The 23390-nt window shown below is 37.0% G+C and overlaps 1 protein-coding gene across 2 annotated transcripts in view; it reads left to right on the plus strand.

The window, feature by feature from the left end:
• SLC13A1 (solute carrier family 13 member 1) overlaps positions 1-23390 on the plus strand; it is a 210342-nt gene that overhangs the window by 157602 nt on the left and 29350 nt on the right. For both annotated transcript variants that reach the window (XM_047763530.1, XM_047763531.1), the window contains 5 exons: positions 2525-2661; positions 5090-5277; positions 5860-5917; positions 5999-6047; positions 20511-20662. In XM_047763530.1, the coding sequence (XP_047619486.1) occupies positions 2525-2661; positions 5090-5277; positions 5860-5917; positions 5999-6047; positions 20511-20662 (584 nt within the window). The remainder of the gene's footprint in view (positions 1-2524; positions 2662-5089; positions 5278-5859; positions 5918-5998; positions 6048-20510; positions 20663-23390) is intronic.

The raw sequence follows: 23390 nt of genomic DNA on the forward strand, positions 1-23390 counted from the left end.
CTTGGTGATATACACATATATTGGAAGTTGAAAAGGAATCATAGCTGACTCTCAGGTATCTGGCGTGGGCAACCCAGTAGATGGAAGTTTCATTCACCACAAAAGGAAGTATGTGAGGAAGAGTATGTTTGAAGGATGGGGGGATGGAAAGATGAAAAGTGTTAGTTTGGACACACTGAATTTTTAGGTACTTGTTGGAAATTCAAATGGAAATGTCCAGTTGGATACACTGGCCTGGCACTTAGAAGACATATATGCCTGGAAACAAAGATTTTAGTGTCTTTAGAATGTGTACTGAATGCCTACTATGTGCCAGACATTATTTAGACACATAAAAACAGCAGTTGAAATGTAGGATTCGACCATTGGGTGTATAAAACAGGAAGGCTCAGACAGAACCCCAGAGAACACCAGCATTTAAGAGACGGGCAGAGGAAAACTAATTTTCAGTCACTCAAGAAGAAGAATTCAGAGAGGCAGGGATAGAACTAGGGTGGGAAAAAAATGAGTCACACGTCTGGAAATACTAGTAAATTAATTTGAAAGAACATTTATATCAAGAGTAAGGTTGAGAGAGTTAGGACAGTAGGATTTTGGGAACACAGTGTAGACAAAGGGTTTAGGAGCTCAGACCATAGCTTATTCATTGACTACCCTTACTCTCCCTCCCAAAACTAAGTGCCAAATATGCAATGGTCAGCAAAACAGATTCCTTGTCCTCAAAAAAATGTGTACTATAATAGAAAAGACATTCAATAAGCAAGTAAATAAATGGTGTTTATACAATGTGATATGCAGTGAAGAAAACAAACATGGCTCTGTGGTACAGAAAAATATCAGGGTCTATTTAGAGAAGCTTGGTATTTGAGAAGTGAAGAGATACAAAGAGGAAAAAACATACTGGACACTTATGCTTGTATCCTCTGCGTCGATAACAGCATTGGTACGTAGGAGATGCTTATTCAATGTTAGAATAATTAACAAGTGAAATAAGGAGACATATAATTCTTTTCTACTCTGCATTTATTATAAAATGCGAAGAGATAAATATAAGCTTTGAAAAGCATTGTAAACTAATCATTCATAAAATATAAACTACTTGTTGATTTTTAACTCCAAGGGTAAGTTTCCATTTTTACATTTTTTTGAAACCAAGGCAAGCTTAGTAAGCTGTATCTAGTTATCTATTTTATTTATTTATTTATTATTTATTTATTTATTTATTTATTATTTATTTATTTATTTATTTATTCATTTTACAGCCACACTTGCAGCATATGGAAGTTCTGGGCTAGGGGTTAAACCAGAGTTGCTGCTGAGACCTACCCCACAGCCACAGTGATGTGGGATCCAAGCCACATCTGGGACCTACACCGTAGCTTGTGCCAATGCCAGATCCTTAACCCACTGAGCGAGACCAGCAGTCAAACCTGCATTGTCACAAAGACATCATCAGTTCCTTAACCCTCCTTGAGCTACAATGGGAACTCCCTATAAGCTGTACTTAAAATGCAGATTCAAAAAAAATTTCTTATTTTAATTTTAAAAGTGCAGATACAATTTAAAATAGCAAAATCATCATTAGAATTGATTTTGCTAGTCCTTAATGGTTTTGTAAGAGTGGTTTTGTTCCAAGTCTTCCATTTTTTTCTGCTAGACATTATACAGGTTTTTTGTTTGTTTGTTTGTTTGTTTGTTTGTTTTAAGGGATATTTCCTCTTAGAATTATTTCCTTTCACCATAGCCTGGTGATTCAATTTAGCCAAGCATTTTGTAAAGTCAGGTCTCATGAAAATCAGTACCATGAAGTATTTTAAAATAAGGTTTCTATGATTGGATAAGTTTGAAAAGTATCTACTATAGAGAATCTCAGTTTGGGGAGTGATAGTTCACACTAGTGTTTAAAGTTTTGGAGAAGGCCTACAAGAAAGAAAATTCTGGAGTTTTAGAAAACTCTGTTCTCTAAACTTATTCGACCACAGAAACTTTTTTCTTTTTTTAAGAAAAAACTTATGTACCTTTCAGAGTGGTAAATACAGCTGCAAATAGTTGTCCAAGGGTCTGTATACTCTACTAATTTCGATTCAGAAATCAAAGAGTGACACTTCGGGTTTGTTATAATGGGCGGTGTTGAAGATATTGGTGAACTGGAGCTTGACCCAAGACAAATGGTCATAATCATCGCCTTTTTGCCATAGGAGCATAAACTAACTAATCCCAGTTTATAGGTGGAGAAATGAAGGCACAAGAAGGCACTTGTCTGATGTTATTCAGCAACCTAAGAGCCCAGTATATGGGTACCTTTTCTCTCTCTCTCTCTCTATTTTTTTAACACCACTATTTTTGAGTAGGGATATGGAGCTTTTTTAAATTTATATTCAAACACATTTACATTTCGTTCAACAAAATAGAAAGGTTATGTAGTTGAAGGTCAAAGTTAAGAGCAGCAAGATAATGTCTTTCTTTTACAATGTTATTTTCCCCCAACCAATGCAAATAACCATGGATTTAATTGTAATTTCAGGTGGCATCTGCTTATTTCAAAGATTTTCACCTCCTGCTCATTGGAGTCATCTGTTTAGCAACATCAATAGAAAAATGGAATCTGCACAAAAGGATTGCTCTGAGAATGGTGATGACAGTGGGTGTGAACCCAGCATGGTAAGTACTGTGTTTACTGTTCCAGGTTTACATTCCAAATAGACCATTTTTGTGCAGAGCAAATAACCCAATAAGTAATGCACATTCAGGCAATCATTTGCATGGCAGTGTAATTCGTGACTTTTTTTTTTCCTCTGCAAATATGAAAGTGATATAAAGGGTACTCGAGTTGGAAAAGGAAAAGAAACAACTTTCCTCTCACTGCAGGTCTAATTACAGGGAGACTGGAATAAATGCACACAACTCTCTCACCTTTTATGCACTGTAGGAGTCAAAGCTGAGAGAAGCCTTGAACCTCAACAGACAAGATTGATAGACTTCAGAGTAGACTCAGTGCTGTCTTGTTTATTTGGCTGATTACACATTCAAGACTTGTTCAAGAGTATCCTTGATCATCAGGGAGGATATTAAGAATCAAAGACAAAGACATTACTGACAAAATACAAATAAATGTGTGCAGAAAAATTCCAAGGTGAACATTTCTCTTTGTAAATGAACTGTTGCAAAGTGAAACAATCAATTGAAAAGTTTCATCTATAGACTGTGAAATCACTCATTTGACTTATTTTCCCCACTAAAATAAATGCTTTTTTTTCATTAAAATTAATTGGCTGTTTAGGTTTTAATTCTCATTCTTGTTTAGAACATAGATGTGAACAAAAATTTCAATGTCATGATCATTTGCATAATAGCATTATGCTTTAAAGCCTTAGATGGTTCTTCCCTTCTCATCACTCTTTAAAAATAGGAAAATTGTATTGAATTGTGTTGCATAATTCATGCTAGGGTATAACCACATCTATGTTTATCATTTGCAGAGCAAACAGTTTTGTTAAATAGAAAAAAATTTAAATAACTCATTTAAACTAAATGTTTAAAGCATTTGTTACTTAAAAATTTTATAACATGTATGTATTAAGAGTGTTTCATTCTTTTCTTTTCTTTCTTTTTTTTTGTCTTTTTAGGACCATACCCATGGCATATGGAGGTTCCCAGGCTAGGGGTCGAATTGGAGCTACAGCTGCTGACCTACACCACAGCCACAGCAAGTTGGGTTCTGAGCATCTGCAACCTACACCGAAGACCACAGCAATGCTTAACCCACTGAGCAAAGCCAAGGATCAAACCTATGTCCTCACAGATGCTAGTCAGATTTGTTGATCATTGAGCCATGACCAGAACTCCAAGAGTGTTTCACTCTTGAAATGAAATAATGTTCCATGCCTCTTGAAGTGCTATAGAAACATATCTCTTTTCCTTGGCCATCTGCTCACTGGCCCCAGGGGGTGGGGTAGTACACCACACAGGGGGGCAAGAGTCCTGTCCATTATATCACTAAGTGGCTTTTCAAGTGAAGGCATTTTTACCACACAGAAGTTTTATCAGTTCCCAACCATTTTGTATCAGAAGATTTCGTGTTTTGCCTTAAAATTGTTTCTATTTTTTAAACTAAGAATCAATTCTTGTTTAAACAGCTTTCTAAAAAGTTTTCTTTTGTCTTATTTTCCATATAGAAAATATTCACCTCGTCCGCAGTTGGGACTTAGAGTGTGGAATTTTTCTTGTAGATCGATTTCAGAACAGAGAGAATTTCGTAAATGGCTCTATATTGAAAGATATGCCTCTGAATGATTTTCTGGGACCTCCTACTCAAAAGAAATCATGTTTTTTCCCCCTAAGTATGATTTTGAAAGTTTATAGACATGGTTTAAAATCCTGTAATCTTAGATATGTTATTTTTAAGAGAGAAGAATTACTCTATTTGTAAGAAAAGACAATGTAATATATCCAGTTCTTGACAACAGGCAGGAATGTCAGATTCAGGAGAGCATGAATAATTGAATCTACAGAAAATTCTGAAACCTCATTTTTAGCTAGTGATATTAACCATTTCCTCCACCCACCATATACTGAACTGGAGTAGTGAACAAGTAAAAAGCAGGTTTATAAATATGAATCTCCCTCCTTGCCCTTGTGCCTCCCTGGCACATATACTAATAAACAGAGATATGACCCAAAGATAAAAGAAAAAGGGATCCTGAACTCAAATGCTGATAGCACCTTGTCTTACTAGTATTTGAAAGTGTCATTTGTAATATTGCTATAATATTGTAAGCTATTACAATATCTACCAACTTGAAGTTTGATGGTAAGTTTTATCATTTTTGTGGTTTTGGAGAGAAGCTTCTTATGGTTTCCAGGGAGACAAATCTCATTAGAAATCCCCTCCTGTATGTGCCAATTTGATTTCTACCTGACCATAACCATTCTCAGAGTTCCTCATCTGGGGGCGGTGGGGTGGGAATCTTTAACCTGTGTTTTGAAACAAAATAATTCCCAACTCATAAACAACGCCCTTTGCAGTTAAGTAATACAGAGCTAGCTAAGTTAGAGAGCACTTTTCCTACTCAAGGCCCTCTCATTTCAGGCTGACCTTGGGATTCATGAGCAGCACCGCCTTCTTATCCATGTGGCTTAGCAATACCTCTACTGCTGCCATGGTGATGCCCATCGTGGAAGCTGTGGCCCAGCAGATCATCAATGCTGAAGCAGAGGTTGAGGCTACTCAGATGACTTATTTCAGTGGATCAACCAACCTTGGACTGGAAACTGATGGTATGACGTGTTGATTTGGCCACAGTGGGGTCTGGTTATTTGGGTAATAGAATAAACTAAAAAATGCTTCAGTACATTTTGCATCAACTGTCCCTATAAACACGGTGTGAATTTAACCTTTCTTTTTCTCTGTTTCCCAATATTTGTACAAAGGAATTACATTATGCAAATATTTTGCCTTCAATTAACAGTTGAATTTACATTCTCTGGCAAAACGAGAGGAAATGACTTTTCTATGCTCCATCCAGTCTGTTGGAACTCTCTCTCTTTCATGTCTTTATCAGCAGACCTTCAGGTAACTCTTTTGGACTGAATTGACTTTCCGGAATAATATTGGGAAGCTTTAATTCATAGAAACAGCATCACGTTTTACCTTGGTTATTTCTGGTTCTGATACACTGCTCTGATACAGTGAAAAAGTGTTGGGAGGATATTTGTGTCTATAAAATACTTTATTACAGTGAATGTTATGTCAGTACAAGGTGAATTTGTTTATTTTCAGCTTCCAATAATGCTTCCATCTTCATACACACACTCTCAACCCTTTATTTAAATTACTTTTTTCTTTTTAATGTGTTGCAGAAAGTGTTAATGGACATGAAACAAATGAGAGAAAAGAGAAAACAAAACCAGTTGCAGGGTAAAGAATATTGACATTTTGATTAGGATTTTCTAAATTACATTTTAATAAAATTATAAACTGGGTCAATTTATTTTTCAGATACAGAAATGAGGCAGGAAAAATATCAGGCAAGATGGAGCTGGAAAAGGTACATTAAATTTGATTCTTTCTAAATAATTATACATAAAATTATATTAGATCTGCACCCAGATATGTACACTTTTTAAAACCTGTTACTTGCTTCTTTGTCTATAAATTGCTTTGCTTGCCTAAGTCAAAGCATGGTGTAATGGTTTAATAAACCTCATGGATAGACTGAAATCAACATCCTGGTAGGAAATATTTTAAGCTCTGAAAATCAGCATCATTTTTTCCTTTTACCAGTTCATGGTGATGGCAGTTAGCATATGCATTTTTTAAAAATGTAATGCTTGTCTCAGGGGATTGTTTCATTTTCTTATTAAAACCTTTCTGCCTTTTTATTAGGTGCATCCTATTTCTTCCAGGTTATGAACTTAGAGCAACACCTTTTCATATAATGACAATCCAGTTATCTTTAGTGTCCTCATTGCCACTAAAAAATTCAATGTAGAATTTGTGAGTTGCTACTGTCAAATACAGATGCAGAAGTTGTAGCTATTCTAGCTATTAAAGGCAGGAAGGAGACTTTTATTAACTATCCCATAGAATTCATTTCGCCAGAATAAATCAATATAAAAATACTAAGTTGTATTGGGAGCAATATATCTCGAGACCACTGAGAAATAATCCTGCATAGAAATAGTCCTATGGTAACCATGACATTAGAAATATGAGAGGGGGGCATGTGTTCCATCCTCTGCTTGTAATGCATTAGCATGCAACTCAAGAGGAAAAAGAAAACACTCTTGTTATCTACAGGAATCTTCAAGGAAAGAGTGATTTCTATATAAAAAGAAAACTAATACAAATGTAAGTTTTAAGCCGTTAGCTACAGTATATATTAAGGGTTTCTAAGATGATAATTGAATATATATTTATGAAAACATTATCCTCTTTAGGGAGAGAAGTAATTCTTTTAAAATAAAAAATCAACAGTATACCAGATATATTACAGAAGAATACATTGGAAGCAAACTTGAAAAACTTTTGGATTGTACTTGCAATCAGTAATTTTCTTGTGGTCATCTTCAGAAACCTAGTTTTCTGGCGAGATGCCCAAATTTTGGGTCAAGGCTCTTCCAATGGATTTGACCTCCAACAATATCTTAGGCATTATAGGAAGGTCTATTGATTTAAAGACCTGCTCCTTACTATAAGCAGCTCCGAGTCTAATGGGGAAGATGGACTTTAAAGATATGCGACGTAAATACAACAGCAAAGCTGCACACAGAGGCCAGATCTCCCAGAAGCTGGAGCGGCTAGCTCAGTCTGGGCACACTGCCTGTGGGGAACGTGAGGTAAAGACGTTTGAGTCTGAAGGGAAGATGGCGAGAGCAATCAGAGAAGTGCAAACTCCATGCGTACAGGGACCATGTCTGCTTGGTTCACCATTTAATCTCCTAGCACACTCCACTGCCTGACACAGAGTAGGTGTTCAGTAGGTATTTGTCTTGACTAATGAATGAAGGAGTAAAAATAAGGAAGTGGTAATGTAATCGGAGAATGAATTCAAAAGCTCAAATATGGAGAGAGCAAGGCTTTTTCAGGCAACATCTCTAGCGCAGGTGCCAGGAATGGGCTGTGGAAAGTGAAAGCCTGGAGAGGATAGGCCAGGTTCAAAATAGCTGTCCCGTGCCATGCAACAGAGATTAGTTCATCTTAAGGGAAATAGAGCGCTTTGGAAATAGGAGGCAGCAGGGTATATTCTGCCCGTTGAGACATTTACCGCAGCAACAATATGAAGGGCAGAGGATATGGGCCTTACAGGATTTTTGATTAATCTGACTTTGTGGATGAGGGAGAGAAAAGTGTAGAAGATGCCTGTGCATCTACCAGTAGGCTTGGTAAAGGCAGATTGTGATGCCACTGGCCAAGATGGGGAATGTCGAGGGAGGGATAACTTTTCAACAGAGAAAAGTACAATAATTCAGGTGTATTTTAGGCAGTAGAGATTGAGATCTGAGCTTGGGAGAGGAGAGGAAGGTCTTTGAATAATGATTCTATGGTCTTCCTAGAACTTTATACATAAAAATTTAGCTTTATGTAAAAGGAAAATTAAGGAAGAACTTTTGATCTATAAAGGTTCTATTTATAAGAATGTGTATGGTATTATACAATATACATGTAAGTATGTACACATGTATATAAGTATTATATAATATACACGAAAGTTTTTTACATACTATGAATTTAAGATATGCTTTGATTTTTAACAATTATGAATCTCTTCTCAGATATAAACATATTGCATATTTGTGTTGTAATTATAATAAATTGCACCTGTTCTCTGCTAGGTTTAAACTAGATAATTTAACATTAACTGATTATGTGAAAGAATCTGTATTTACTAAATTTAGCTATGAAATGGAAGGAATATTTATATTCATAATATTTTAGTCTTCTGCTTTCTTTACAAAGTATGTGGATCATTTAAAAAATTAAAATAAATCCTGTGTGGTTTGGTTTTGAATGTGAACGACAAGTCAAAAAAGATGCAAATATTACTCCATTTGAGGGGGGATGGTTTAAAATGAATTTCAAAGAAGAGGGAAAAAATTAAGGGCATAGATTTTTTCTGTAATTTGTACCATTTTTCCATGTTCTTACTAAAAATGTGATTTCTAGTGAAAATTATGACACTTCTAAACATTTAAAACATAACATGTTGATTTGATATCCTTATCTATTGGGAAATGATTACCACCATAGCATTAACACCTCCCTGATGTTGCATAATTACCCCTTCATTATTGTAGTGTAAACATTTAAGATCTACTCTCTTAGAAACTTCCAACAGTGTATGTAGTATTATTAATTAAAATAATCATGCTATACGTTAGATCCCCAGAACTTATTCATCTCATAACTGAAAGTTTATACCCTTTGGCCAACATCTTCCCGTTCCCCCCACCCACACCCCTGGTAACACCACTCCACTCTCTGTGAGTTTGGCTTTTATCAATTCCACATATAAATGATACCATGCAGTATTTGTCTTTCCCTGTCTGACTTATTTCACTTAGCATATTGCTATTATAATGATAGCCATTCTAACAGGTGTGAGATGATAACTCATCGTGCTTTTAATTTAAATTTCTCTGTTGATTAGTGATGGTGGGCACCTTTTAATGTGTCTGTTGACCATTTGCATGTCTTTGTAAAAATGTCTATTTAGATCCTCTACTCACTTTTCAGTTGGATGATCTGGGGTTTTTTGTTTGTTTTTGCTGTTTTGTTGTATGAGTTCTTATATACTTTATCAGTCCTAAAATTCTTGTTAATGGAAGTGCAGAATTTTGATATAGATAATAACAATGACAATTTGATGATAATTTTCCCATTGCTGCTGCAGCTGGATGGATATTTGGTAGTGCCTCAGATTCTAGGAACTGATTAAGGAGAACTCCTATCTAAGAGTCATATCTCTATGCTGCATACATAAAAAGATATGTCTTCCATGACTCACCAAGTATCCTCTTAACTATAGTCCATGGCCCAAACATTCACAGAGCTCCGTATTCCTGCCTAGAGTAAAAACGGTGGGTAGGTACTTAGCCCATAATTTCTATGTTACTTCAAAAGCAGCTGAAATACTTTTAGAGGAGAAAAAGAACAAGAAAGGAAAACCCCAAAAGGACACTGACATACATGGAGGAATGGATTTGTCAGGTTCCAGTGGCACAACTGGGAGACCAATCATCGCTCATATTATTTCCATGAGAAATGAGTTCCAGGTATCCAAAAATCAATTTTCACATTGAGTTGTTGTATTTTTTTCCTTATTTGCGAGCACTAGTATTATTCAGAGATACCCCAGATTTTTACACTAGCTCAATTTCTAAACCCCCAGGCATCTTTGAATGAAAGGAATTGGAAAATCAGTATGCTTTTAATGAAAGGTCTGAGATAATTGTTTTTCATTTATCTTATATAATTTAGAGTTACCCCAAGGGAAAAGTTCAAAGGGAAATTTCCTTGAACAAATTGAATCTTGCTTTTCATTAGGTGTTTAGTTTGGGGGTAAAAATCCTTATTATTGAAAATCAAATTCTGTAAGATGGCACTCTTTAATGGTCTTCAAGAATTAAGTATATAATGGTAGTAAGCATGGACCATATACTCAGGGACTAAAGGCATTGGTTCTAAGTAAGGAGATATCAATTCTAGAATATCTAGTCCCTAGATTAAATGTGGAAAAGGTATTTTAGATTAGATCAAGTACTGCTTCTTGACGACTCTTCCCTTATCCTAGACTGGGTGGAATTGGGCAGCAAAGCCAATTGTTCATGTCACTCAGTCCTTATCTGATACAAAACATGGGTTCCTTTACTTATCTGGTTAAATACTGAACTTTAGAGACAGGTAAGCAGGAAGAGAGTGAGAGTGACTATCACAGCCTTTAGGAATCACAGCAGCATCAAAAAGACAAGATAACAAGCTCTGTTGAAAGAGTGGAGGAAAGGAAACCCCCTGTACATTGTTGGTCGGAATGCACATTGGTGCAAACACTATAGAAAACAGTAGGAGGCTCCTCAAATATTAAAAACAGAACCACCGTAGGATCCAGCCATACCATTGCAGGCACATAGTCAAAGGAAATGCAAACAGGATCTTGAAGAGATATCTGCACCCCTATGTTCATGCAGCATTATTCACAATAGCCATGACATGGAAAAAACCTAAGTGTCTGCCAACAGATGAATGGATCAAGAAGTTGTGGTATGTATATACCATAGACTATTATTTAGCCATGAGAAAAAAAGGGACATTCTGCCACTTCCTTTTGCAACAACATAAATGAAACTTGAGTGCATTATGCTACGTGTAATAAGCCAGACAGAGATGCACAAATACTGCATGGCATCATTTATATACAGAATTTTTTTTTTCAAGTAAAACATAGAACAAAAAGTAGAAAAGTAGTTGCTAGGGACTGGGAGTAGAATAAGTAGGGAGAGGTTGGTAATAGTGTACAAGTGTTTGGCTCTAAGGTAAATAATGTCAGAGGACCTAATGTAAAACATGGAAACTAGAGTTGATACTGTTGTATGGTTGAGAATGGCTAGGAGACTGATATGTGAAGATCTCACCAAAAAAAAAAAAAAGGAAAAAAAAGAACATGCAAGGTGATGGATGTGTTGATTGATTGGCTGGATGGGGGTAATCTTTTCATAAATAATATGTGGGTCAGATCCCATGATATGCACTTTAAATATCTTGTAATTTTATTAATTATACCTCAATATGGTTGAAAAAATTTGGGATATATAAAATATGTATATATGTATGACATCAGTTCTTCTAAACTTGTTGAGGAAGATTTGTGGGTTAGCACATGGCCAATTATGATAAATATTTCATTGTGCTTAAAAAGAACTGCATTTTTTTCAATTTACAGGGTACAGAAGTTTCCAAAAATCTATTAGATTAAGTTTACTTTTAAAGTCACCTGTGACCTAAGCAATTTTTTGTCTGCTTAACCCAGCAATTAATGCAATGTGGATTATTTAGTTTGTTATGTCCCTATCATTTTAGAATGTTATGTCCCTATCATTTTAGAATGTTTATATATTCTTTTATTTTTTTGTCTTTTTTTTCTTTTTAGGGCCATACCTGCGGCATATGGAGGTTCCCAGGCTTGGGGTCAAATTGGAGCAGTAGCCACCAGCCTATGCCAGAGCCACAGCAATGCCAGATCCGAGCCTTATCTGCGACCTACACCACAGCTCACAGCAATGCCAGATCCTTAACCCACTGAACGAGGCCAGGGATTGAACCTGTGTCCTTGTGGATACTAGTCTGATTCATTTCCGTTGAGTCACAATGGGAACTCCTGTTTTTGTGCTTTTAAATACTGAAATGCTAATTTTCCTTGGAACTTCTATGGGAATTCCTCAAGTCCTGGGTTGTAGCTGTAGTGGAAAAGCTTTACATTATATTACTGTTTTTTTTTTAACACAGGTAATACCAATTTAGGCTAAAAATATTCATGATTTAGGAGTTTTCAGGGTACATTACATTTTTCCCTTAAAATAAGATTTCCTTGCTGTCTACTTCTGCAAAGAATGCCAGCTTTACCAGTGTTTTCCTACCTTCTTCCCCACACAAAGTGGGTCTTAAGCATTATATGCCATCCTCGGCTCTCCCTGTGAAAAGAATAAACTAAAATCCTCAGGTCAAAAAACTGCCTAGTCACTTATCTAATTTAATATTCCCACTTTCACTTTATTTGGCGCCAAGGCAGATTCCTTACTTTTGTATCAGTTTAGTGACACATTTTTAAAGATGCTTTTAAAATATTTTAAACAGCATTCAACAGGGAATCTGATTTGTCATGCGACTGGATAGAGAGAAATCTGCTATATCATTTATATAGTATTTTAGCCATTTTTGTCACTATAAAAAGAACAAGATTGGAGTTCCCGTCGTGGCGCAGTGGTTAACGAATCCGACTAGGAACCATGAGGTTGCGGGTTTGGTCCCTGCCCTTGCTCAGTGGGTTGACGATCCGGCGTTGCCGTGAGCTGTGGTGTAGGTTGCAGACGCGGCTCGGATCCTGCGTTGCTGTGGCTCTGGTGTAGGCTGGCGGCCACAGCTCCGATTAGACCCCTAGCCTGGGAACTTCCATATGCCGCAGGAGCGGCCCAAGAAATAGCAAAAAGACAAAAAAAAAAAAAAAAAAGAACAAGATTTTTTCCAATATTGTGTATATTTTGGGTTCTTTTTCTCTTCGCTAAGAAATTACAAGGGGAGTTCCCGTCGTGGCGCGGTGGTTAACGAATCCGACTAAGAACCATGAGGTTGCGGGTTCGGTTTCTGCCCTTGCTCAGTGGGTTAACGATCTGGCGTTGCCGTGAGCTGTGGTGTAGGTTGCAGACGGGGCTCGGATCCCGCGTTGCTGTGGCTCTGGCGTAGGCCGGTGGCTACAGCTCTGATTCGACCCCTAGGCTGGGAACCTCCATATGCTGCGGCAGCGGCGCAAGAAATAGCAAAAAAAAAAAAAAAAAAAAAAGACAAAAATAAATAAATAAATAAAAGAAATTACAAGGAAGTTTCTAAGTGCTTAACAATTTAGTATATAGCATTTTGTAAAATAAATCCTGGATTTAACTGATTTTCAGCATTGCTGGAAAAAGAGAATTTTTATGAAAAGTCCTCAAGTACTGAACTTTAAATACTTTCAGAGTTCCCTTCATGGTGCAGCAGAAACATATCAGACGAGGAACCATGAGGTTGCGGGTTTGATCCCTGGCCTGGCTCAGTGGGTTAAGGATCCAGCGTTGCCATGAGCTGTGGTGTAAATTGCAGATGTGGCTCGGATCTGTCATTGCTGTGGCTCAGGCTACAGCTCCGATTAGACCCCTAGCCTGGGAATCTCCATATGCCGCGGGTGTGGCCCTAAAAGACAAAAACAAACAAACAATCCATTATGCTATTACTGTATAAAATAATATCCCAATTCCCAATATGCAACATTATTCTTTATTAACTACATAAATCATATGTCAAGGAGTCTTATCGATAACTTCAAATCTGTCACCCACTCTTCTGAGTTGTTCAGGTTATTACTGATTAGGTCTTGACCAGATCTTCATGAAGCGATCATATCAAGAGTAGGAGAAGGCTGTCCTCTTACATTTTCTTCCTGTTCACTCAGGCGTTATCTTCCTTCTAGGGTTCCTTCCTTCACATAGCTCATTTCCTATCCAAATCATTTAAAGCTATAAGCACATTATGGGAGGGGCTCGTTTATTACAACCAGTAATGATAATCTGTTATCCACTTCACCAGGCACATGTAAACGCAATATGCCAAGAGTGAACCAAGGGGGCAGGGCCCCTCATGTCAATCCCTCTGTGCACATGGAGCTTTCCTTGCCTTTCTCTTTTACTTCTATCACCCACCAAGGTGTGGACCATGAAGGTACCAAGGTCAGTTGTTAGTCAAGAATCATTTATTTCCAGGTATTTTTAATGTAGAAAGAAATATTGCATCTTCCAATAAGACGACAGATTGAATAGGCCCATTTACCTTCACTCTATCTTGAACCTCCATTACAACAAGAGTTGACTTTTTAAGTCAAAAGTCATGATTACAAAAATGTCAAGAGAGGAGATGACAGCAAAATGATTTTGGAAGCTGGAAAGCTGAAGAATGGATGGGAAATGCCTCAGTTATCTCACGAAACTGGAGTCCTAAATCAGCAGTGAAGAAAGACAATAAGCAATCTAAGTTACCTAGCAGCAGCCCTCAAAGTTTTTTAAATGCTGAAAAGTGAGGGTAAATGTTAAAAATTGCTTATGAACCAGTTAATCTCCAAATTTCTTCCCCAAATCTACCTGGATGCAACTGCTCATCTTCCACTGAACAGAGATATAATCTTTAGATGTGGGAAAGCAGAGGGTAAGGAGAACTCGACATAGTTGAGGGTCAGGGAAAGGTTTCACAATGAAAACAGGGGCACTGTTTGACAACACTCAGGGGCACTGAGTGACAGTTTATATGCTAAATGGGAGAACACTGCCTTCTACCTCACTGGCTCCAATAGCCTGGCCTATTCCCTCTAGGTATCAGTAGGTGAGAGACCAAGAGGTTTTATCCTTGGAGGAATGTAATCAGCACAAGGGAAAAGATGAATTTATAGCATTCAGTTTTCTCAAAAAACAGTCCAGTGAGATGATACTATATATGAGCCCACAGTCAACAATAAATCCCAAAGCATGTGGACAGGGTTTCCAGCCAGATTTTCACTGCCTTAAATGTGAACAAAGCACCAAAGTGCCTGGATATCTGAAGACAGCCTCAGGCGTGAAAGAGAGAGACCCAAAGAAACAAATAAAAAACCAGAAATTTGCAGGAAACAGAGACTGTGCAAAAAGATGAAAACACAAGGAAAGGAACTATCATTAATATAGTCAGGTAAATAAAGAAATTGCATTCATGATATGTGAATGACATTCTCTAAAAGAGGAACAAGAAGACAAAAATAAATAAATAAAATAGAAAATAAATACATAATTTACAAAATATAAATATATAAAACAAATGGAAATTTTAGTGTAAAAAGAGGAAGAAACAAGATAAAATAAATGGGAGTTTCAGGAAAGAGTAGAGAAAATTGAGAAAATTACATCAAAATTTCATAAAAATTCCGTAATGGAAGAATATAATTTTTATGACTTAGAGTCTCACTAAGTACTGGAAAAATTGATGAAACAGACCCACACAGAGAAGGACACTGAGTTTTCAGAAAACAGTAAATGAAGAGAAAGCTTTAAATGTTTCCAGAAAGGGAGAAAAACAGATTCCTTAAAAAGTATAAGAAAAACCATGAATGGCAGAAGACTTCTCTACAGCAACACTGGAAGCTTGGAGACAATAGGGGGCAAATGCCTTTAAAATTCTGAGTAACATTGCTTCCAATCTAGAAATCAATACCCAGTCAAACTATCAATGAAGTGAGAAGGTGGACTTAGTTCTAGATAGCTTTTTGCAGGCCTAGAGGAAGAAAATGACTAGATTTAAGGCAGGCAGGAAAGCCTTGGAAAAGGTGTCTCTGAGGCAATGGAATTGGTAAACAGTCAATGTAGATTAGATATCCTATCATTTGATTGTTCAGAGAGAAGATTTAAACAACCAGGGAATATTGGGGGCTGATTTAGTGATACCCGCTTAGAAAACTAAGCAAGTAAGCAAGGGATACAAAACAGAAAAAGTAGTATATATCCTATGCTTAACTGTTAATCTCTCTACAACATTCTGAATATTGGACTCTGCTCTAAGCAAAGTTGTGATAGAGTCGTAATGGAAGGATAATGGAAACATGAAATGTATGCATGTGTTCAGTGGAGGAGACTGTGAAAGAAAGCTAAGTTCTCATCATCTAATATTGCAGAATTTTAATTGTAGCGCCTTCAACTGAGAAATCAAGAGATGGTATTATACGAATAGTATCAAAGTGAGTACAAATAAATGTATAAAAGGAGCTGGAAATTTTTAAACTAGCTTTCTTTAGCAAGTAGAAACTGGTTAGCAGGAACTAATATTTTGTGCAATTAACCTTGCATAATTATTTACGTATAAATAGGACCCCTGTTATGCCACATTCACCCAAACGAATTATTTTCTACAGCGTATTGGAAACAACTAGTTTATGGTGACTCGTTTATGCATTATTAGCACCTGGTCGGTGTGTAACATGACCCTGAAATCTGCGATCACTGCCACCAGGTGGCAATAGTGAGTTATATCTGGACCTGCAGGATTTCTGTTCTGAAATGTCCTTTCAGCACCACACGTTTGCAATCTCTTAGGATTCTGAATTTGGTCATCTCCTGGACAAAATGTTTTCAGTCACTTGGAAGAAATTGTGGAAGACATGCTCACAAAGTCTTAGCTGGCATTTATCTGTGGGAAATATGAATGTATGACAGACAGAATTTGAATTAAATAAAATCATGTTAAGTTACAACTGATGTGGTGAAACCTATGCAAAATATTAAGTGTAAGGTTTTAAATGTAGGTTAAAAAACTCAGATAAATAAAAAGTGTTCTGAAAGGCAAGATGACACGAGGGAAATCATTGAGAGGGAACTCAAGATACATGGATTCTGTTTCAATTGTGCTGTGACCAGCTATGTCATATTGACTCATTTTGCTCTTCTGAAAAATTAGTTCTTTGTACCAGATTATCTCTAAATACCTGTCTAATAGTCTATGATTCTTTTATGTATTTTAAAACTTCTTTGTGATTGTGGATAATGCAAAAAGTATCAAGAAGTTAGCAGATACCCCCAAATCTTGACATTTTGTTTCAGTCTTTCTTCTCAGCACGTATATGTACATGGATATATTTTAATGTTAAAAATTCTATCATTCTGTATATTTAATTTCACATAAGTCTTCCATCATACAAGAAAGTGCTTTCCTTTTCACAACATGTCCGTGGACATGTCCTTTGGTCACCAGCGTAAGAGGTTTTCTCTGGCCCCTTCATCCCTGACTGTCTCCAGCCTCACCCTCAAGACACTTTGCTTCTCCTCCCTTCTTTGCTTTGGGATTTTTTTTTTTTCTTTCCCAAATTCCTAGGAGATGATATGTTCCCTCCCAACACACACACACACACCAAATTCCTCTTCTACTTATGGAGAAATGTAATTAGTTCTATCTGAAAACATGTGCTGTCGGAGTCTGGGTCTTACTTTCTCCCCCAAATAACTTATTCCAGCTTCCTCTCAGGCTAGGGTCAACCCCTTGGTCTCAGGTTGAAACTACTATCTTGGGCAAAGGACTAATCCACTGAGGGTCCTTCCCTCCTCTTTCTTGTCATTTCTGTCCCAATTGTTGGCTTAATTAGTGGCTCATCTCAGACTTTTGAAGAGCTCTATTTTCCTGCCCATTGCCCTCTACCACTGTCCTTCTGGTCTGTAATCTTTACTCCTTACTATAGTAACATCTCCTCAACCAGGCCAGCCCAGCCATCACATGCCCTAAAGAAGAAAGCAATAGAGTTGACTGCCTGGAGCTCGTGTTTACTGGCTAGATAACAAAAGTAGTGTGCCCCACCCCACCTCCCCGAACACCTCCTCTCAACCCCTAATGTGTTTTATGATATGTTAGTGTTACCATTTACTCCAGAATTTGAATTTATTTTGAATTTGATGTGTTTTTTGTCTATGATATTTGCATAAACATCACCTTATATGCTATAGCATTAATGTATGTTTTGAAGGTCTTTATATGGGAGAAAGAGTGGGAAGTCCATAAGGTATAAAGCATGGTAAATATATTAATATTTTCCTGTTTTGTTCTTTTTTTTTGGTCTTTTCTAGGGCCGCACTCGCAGCACATGGAGGTTCCCAGGCTAGGGATCTAATCGGAGCTATAGCTGCCAGCCTTCACCAGAGCCACAGCAACACAGGATGCCAGCCGCATCTGCAACCTACACCACAGCTAATGGCAATGCCAGATCCTTAAGTCACTGAGCAAGGCCAGGGGTCAAACCTGAAACCTCATGGTTCCTAGTCGGATCCATTAACCACTGAGCCAATGGGAATTCCTCTGTTTTGTTCTTTCAATTTTACACCTGCCAATGTAATTTAATTATTGGTATATATAATGAATATGATATGAATATATATTATTGCTTTATATATACATTTATATGTATATACATATACAAATATATAGGCATATATTTGCCATTAAGCTTTTATATTAAATTCAATTTTTTCTTTGTATTTTTGAATGTTTTAATGTGATGATGAGGAAATATATCCATGCTACATCTTTAAGTTTACATTCTTATTATCAGTTTAGTTATGTCCAAATTATACATCACTTTCTGATTTGTGGTTGAAGTCTTTCCTTTAGTAAAATAGGTAAACCCTGAATTTCACTTATCACTTCATATCGCTCATAATTTTAAAACTTATTTTGCTATTTTATTTACATATCATTTATTTTTCAAATTTCCAATGGAAAGTTTTATAATATGGCAAATACAAATCATTTCCATGTAGGGAATATAAGACAAAAGAAGACATTTGTAAATTTATTTGGTGTGAAGTGTAGATACCTTTGGGGGCTAACCTTTAAGTTAATTAGAAATAAAGGCAAATTACAATCCAGTGCACTAAGCCCGCTGAGCTAAATGCCATTCCCACATTCATAATGGCTTTTAGTGAGTAGAAATTTTTTCCTGTCATGCTTTCTCAAAAGGATCTTTCAGTGCCAGTGTCATATGCAGCATGCTTATCTGTATGACACAGGGCAATTATTCTGTTTGCATATTTCTTAAATACATTCAGATTTTTTTTAAGGTTCAGTGTGTAAGACAGGTCTAGAATAGGCAAGAATTGATACATGGAGACTAAAAGGAAGCTATTACAGTAACCCAAATCAGAGATAGTGATGACTTAGACCAGGTGATAGTGGAGATAGAAAAAACCCCAAGTCCAGATTACTTAAGTAGATAAAATTTAGAGGATTTGGTGGGATGAGAAAGAGATTGGTTTCAAGGAGGACAAGCAATATAGTATAGAGGCTGGGGTGTGAGGCTATGAGCTCTGCATGGTTTGGATGTTCAAGTCTGCCATTTTCAGGCTCTGTCTTGATCTTACCCATCTATGCTTCATGTTCATGTTAAAGACATGCCACTTTACCTGTCTATGTTTTATGTTTTCATGTGTAATGTGGGATAATAGCTGTTCTGCCCTCATTTGTTGTAAAAAATAACATGAATTAACTCTTTATTTGGTTTTAACTTAAAGCAGTGCTTTCACCTACTAAGCACCCTCTAAGTGTTTGTAGTCATGGTGATGGTGACGCTTGTATCCTATATAGATGGTCCTGAGGAAGAACAGGGTTTGAGGAAGGAAACAGTGTGTTCCGTCTTGATTATTCGGGGACTGGAGTTTTTTTAAAGACGTTGAAATTATATTGAACAGACAATTAGATATATAGGTCTAAGAGGAAAACTCTGGCTGAAGACAGAAGTTTGGTGGTCTATATATATCTTTTATTAAATCAGTGAAAATATATGAGATTTCCAAAGAAGAAATATTACTGTGAGAAGAGACAAGTTCTTATGATAGAGTTTCAAGAAATCCTAATTTTAAGGAAGAATCAAGGAAAATGAACTGACAAGGGAAACAGAGGAACAGGCAGAGATGTAGAAGAAAAACCAGAAGATTGATATACTACAGAGCCCAAGAAAAAAGGACCAAGCCCTAATGGAGTTTCTGCTGCATTTTCACTGCCAACAGGGCAGAGGTGGCTGTTTCCGATGGGCCAGGTGTAGGGAACATAGGAGAGACCCTCCAAAAATAGGTTTAGGAACTCACTGACCAGGTACCAGTAATTCATTGGGAAAATAGTGGAAAGATTTTGGAGTGATGGGGAGAGGGGAATAAAGGAGGTAAGAGCTGGTTCAGAAATAAGAAAAAAGGATAAATGAATGAAACTATGCTTGTAAAATAGTGTTGTTTTGTTTTGTTTTGTTTTGTTTATTGCTAACATTTATATTGATGGAAAGAGAAATGTTGCATTATTGGGCTGCCATGACAAAATACCACGGACTGGGTGGCTTTATTCTCCCAGTTCTGGAGCCTAAAAATCTGAGATCAGGGTGCCAGCAGGATTAGTGTCTGATGAGAGCTCTCTCCTTAGGTTGCAGATGGCTGCCTTCTCTCTGTGTTCTCACATAGAAGACAGAGAGACAAGCTCTCTTGTGTCTCCTCTTTCAAGAGCACCAGTCCCATCATGCCAGCCCCCCCTCCCATCATGATCTCATCTAACACCATTCCCTCCCCAAATCCCCATCTCCAGATACCACCATATTGGGAGGTAGGGGGGTGGGGGGCTTCAGACTTCAACCTATGATTTGAGGGTGGGGGGGACACAGACATTCAGCCCATGACAAATGGTATTACTTCTTTTTATGACCGTTGCACATTTTATTGTTGAACAGAACTCAGGCACGGGAAACAAATACCGAACAAAGAAGGACCACATGATGTGCAAACTGATGTGCTTGTGCATTGCTTACTCATCTACCATTGGTGGACTGACAACCATCACTGGTACCTCCACCAACTTGATCTTCGCGGAGCATTTCAATATGTAAGTACAATTATTGGAGTGCTGATTTAATAAATGGACAGCACACAAATTACAAGAATTATTCTTACCTGACTCAGAGAATCCAAAGAGAGAGTTTATTGAGGTAACTCTCCTTTGTTCCCCATCAGGACATCTAGAGGTCTAGAAATACTCCCTTCTACTGGGAGTTCCATATGTGGGACATAGTGAATTAACAGGTATCTGCAAATTCCAAGGTCAGCCTAGAAGAATTAACTCCTGGGTGACCATGCTCATCAAACACAGGAGATATTTTTCATTGTAAATAATATTGTAAATGGTAGTTACCTCAAGCGAAAAGAGGTTGTTTACATGGGACAATTCGTATAGGGGTTGGCAACTGACATTTAAACTTAAATGATGAGTGTAAACAGAAGTGTTCATTATGGGAGGTTTGGTATTGGAATTGAAAAAGACTTGAAGGATTGGTCAATTAACCAAAAAATGGCAGTAATAAAGTATTCTAAGGACAGATGTATGACTTTAAATATAAGTTAGTGCTATGATGTCACTCCAGTGCAGAAAATGGGGAATCTTGGATACAGTCAGAGTGCTTGAGTTAAAAATTCCACAGATTTCACTTACTTTGTGAATGTGAACAGTAAAAAGCAAATAACTCTTCCAAGAAAAAATTTCATATCTAAAATAGAGTTATTGTGAGAGTTAAATGAAGTAAACTAATACTTGGTGCTATGTAAGAACTATTGAAATTATAGTCTGAAAGTCCGTGGTTTTTTTGTGAGCGCTCAAACTGATCCTACACCCTAGATACATTTTCAAATACTCATTGGACAGGAAATCTCCAGAGCATGGGCAGTGTTGGGAAAAATTGGGGTTCAGAAGCAGGAAAACCACACTCTAGGAAGCAGATTCACAGACTCTTTGAACTTTCTGAAATTACTTGCAAAATAATCCGAGAGATCCAAGATTCAAAAAATGTCATCCTCCCTTAGGAAAAAATGAGAACTCTCAAGATAACCCAGACCTCTACATGCTCTTATTGTTTCTATGAGTATACACCTGTCATGCGTACGCCAATGGCTGGCTTAGAAAGGAACCTTTGAAAGACCTCTGGTTTACAAGTGGGAGACTTCTGAAATTCCCAGGGCTAGGAGGATTTATCCCAGCTATCTCCTAATTCAGGATGGGAAATGTACCTGATCCTTTCCTGCAAGTTAGATTTTTGTCCTTTCTCACGAACCCCCAAAGAAAGAGATTCCCCCTCTTAGTCCTCTCTGTAAATCTCTTTTACTACAATTTAAACCAAATTTTTATTGTTTTATTTGTGTTGGTCTTAGAGAACTATTAGTTTCTACCATTCCCATGAAATTACTTGATATCATCAAAGTAATCCACCTTGAGTTTGCCCTTGGTCTTTGTGTGCTTGCCTGATGTATCAACAGAATTTTCTTTCTTTTATTTAACTATTCCCTTGACTCTGAATGCATGCATCCATTTGCAATGACAGATTGAGAGCATTGTAGCACTTTGAGCAAAATGTTTCGGTAACTATTTTCCCTAATTGTCTAATCTTCTAATTCTCCTAATCATGGGAATTTGGCCAAAACATTCTTTAAATTTAGAAAATGCTTAAAATGTACTTTGAAATTTAGTGATCTTTTTACTTCAAGTTTTCTTTAACATTAAGTGTTATATAAAAACTGGAAAAAACTCAAAGTATCCTTTCTTGATAGAAAATATTGAAATAGAAGGGGAAAAACAACATTACGTGACAAAACACAATTGACACTATTAAATAAGCTAGGTATTTAATAAGTGTTTTCTTAAATATTGACCCTAAAAGATACAACAGCATCCCAATGCAATAATGGAATGAAATGCGTTCAATTTCACTGGAAAAAGTTCCAGATGCTTAATACTGCAGAAAATAAAAAAAGATTTATATTCTAAGTCCAGATGTTTGGAGGCAGAGAGAAATCGCCCTTTATTTCCAAACCTACTACAATAATCTCACCTTTCCTCTTGACACCACTTGCCATCTTTTTGAGCGATACCAATGATCATTTTGTACAAATTTATTTTGAGTCTTGCCAAGCTCCAAAGAGTACATAAGCCTGAGAGTCAGTGATTGGCCACCACTGACATTTAGAGAAAGGTGTCGTCTTACAGATTAACTGTGGGACGAAGAGATTGGATAACACATTTCAAAGCCTTATCTATCTATATGTCTATCTATTGACTCATACATAAAATATATTTGCATGTTATATACATAATGTCTTTTGTTCTCTTTACACCAAGAAAATTATAACAATGAATTCTGAGAAAGGTAAATTTTTTTCAGTGCAAATAAAATCAGATCTTCATTCCCTCAGTCAATCAACAAACGTTTATTGAAGACAGACAATGTACATAACACAGTTTTAAATTTTTTTTTTTGCTTTTTGTTTTTTAAGGGCTGCATCCATAGCACAAGGTTCCTAGGATAGGGGTTGAATCGGAGCTGTAGCTGCCGGCCACAGCCCCAACCACAGCAACTTGGGATCCGAGCCACGTCTGTGACCTACACTGCAGCTCACTGCAACACTAGAATCTTAACCCACTGAGGCCAGGGATCGAACCCACATCCTCACGGATACTAGTCGGGTTCGTTAACTGCTGAGCCAAGATGGGAACTCCTGGCTTTAAATTTTTAGAAGAATGCAAAAAATAAAACCTAACAGTAAGAAGATTACCTTTCATTGTCAAA

The sequence above is a fragment of the Phacochoerus africanus genome, chromosome 16, assembly GCF_016906955.1.
Source record: "Phacochoerus africanus isolate WHEZ1 chromosome 16, ROS_Pafr_v1, whole genome shotgun sequence".
NCBI lineage: Eukaryota > Metazoa > Chordata > Mammalia > Artiodactyla > Suidae > Phacochoerus > Phacochoerus africanus.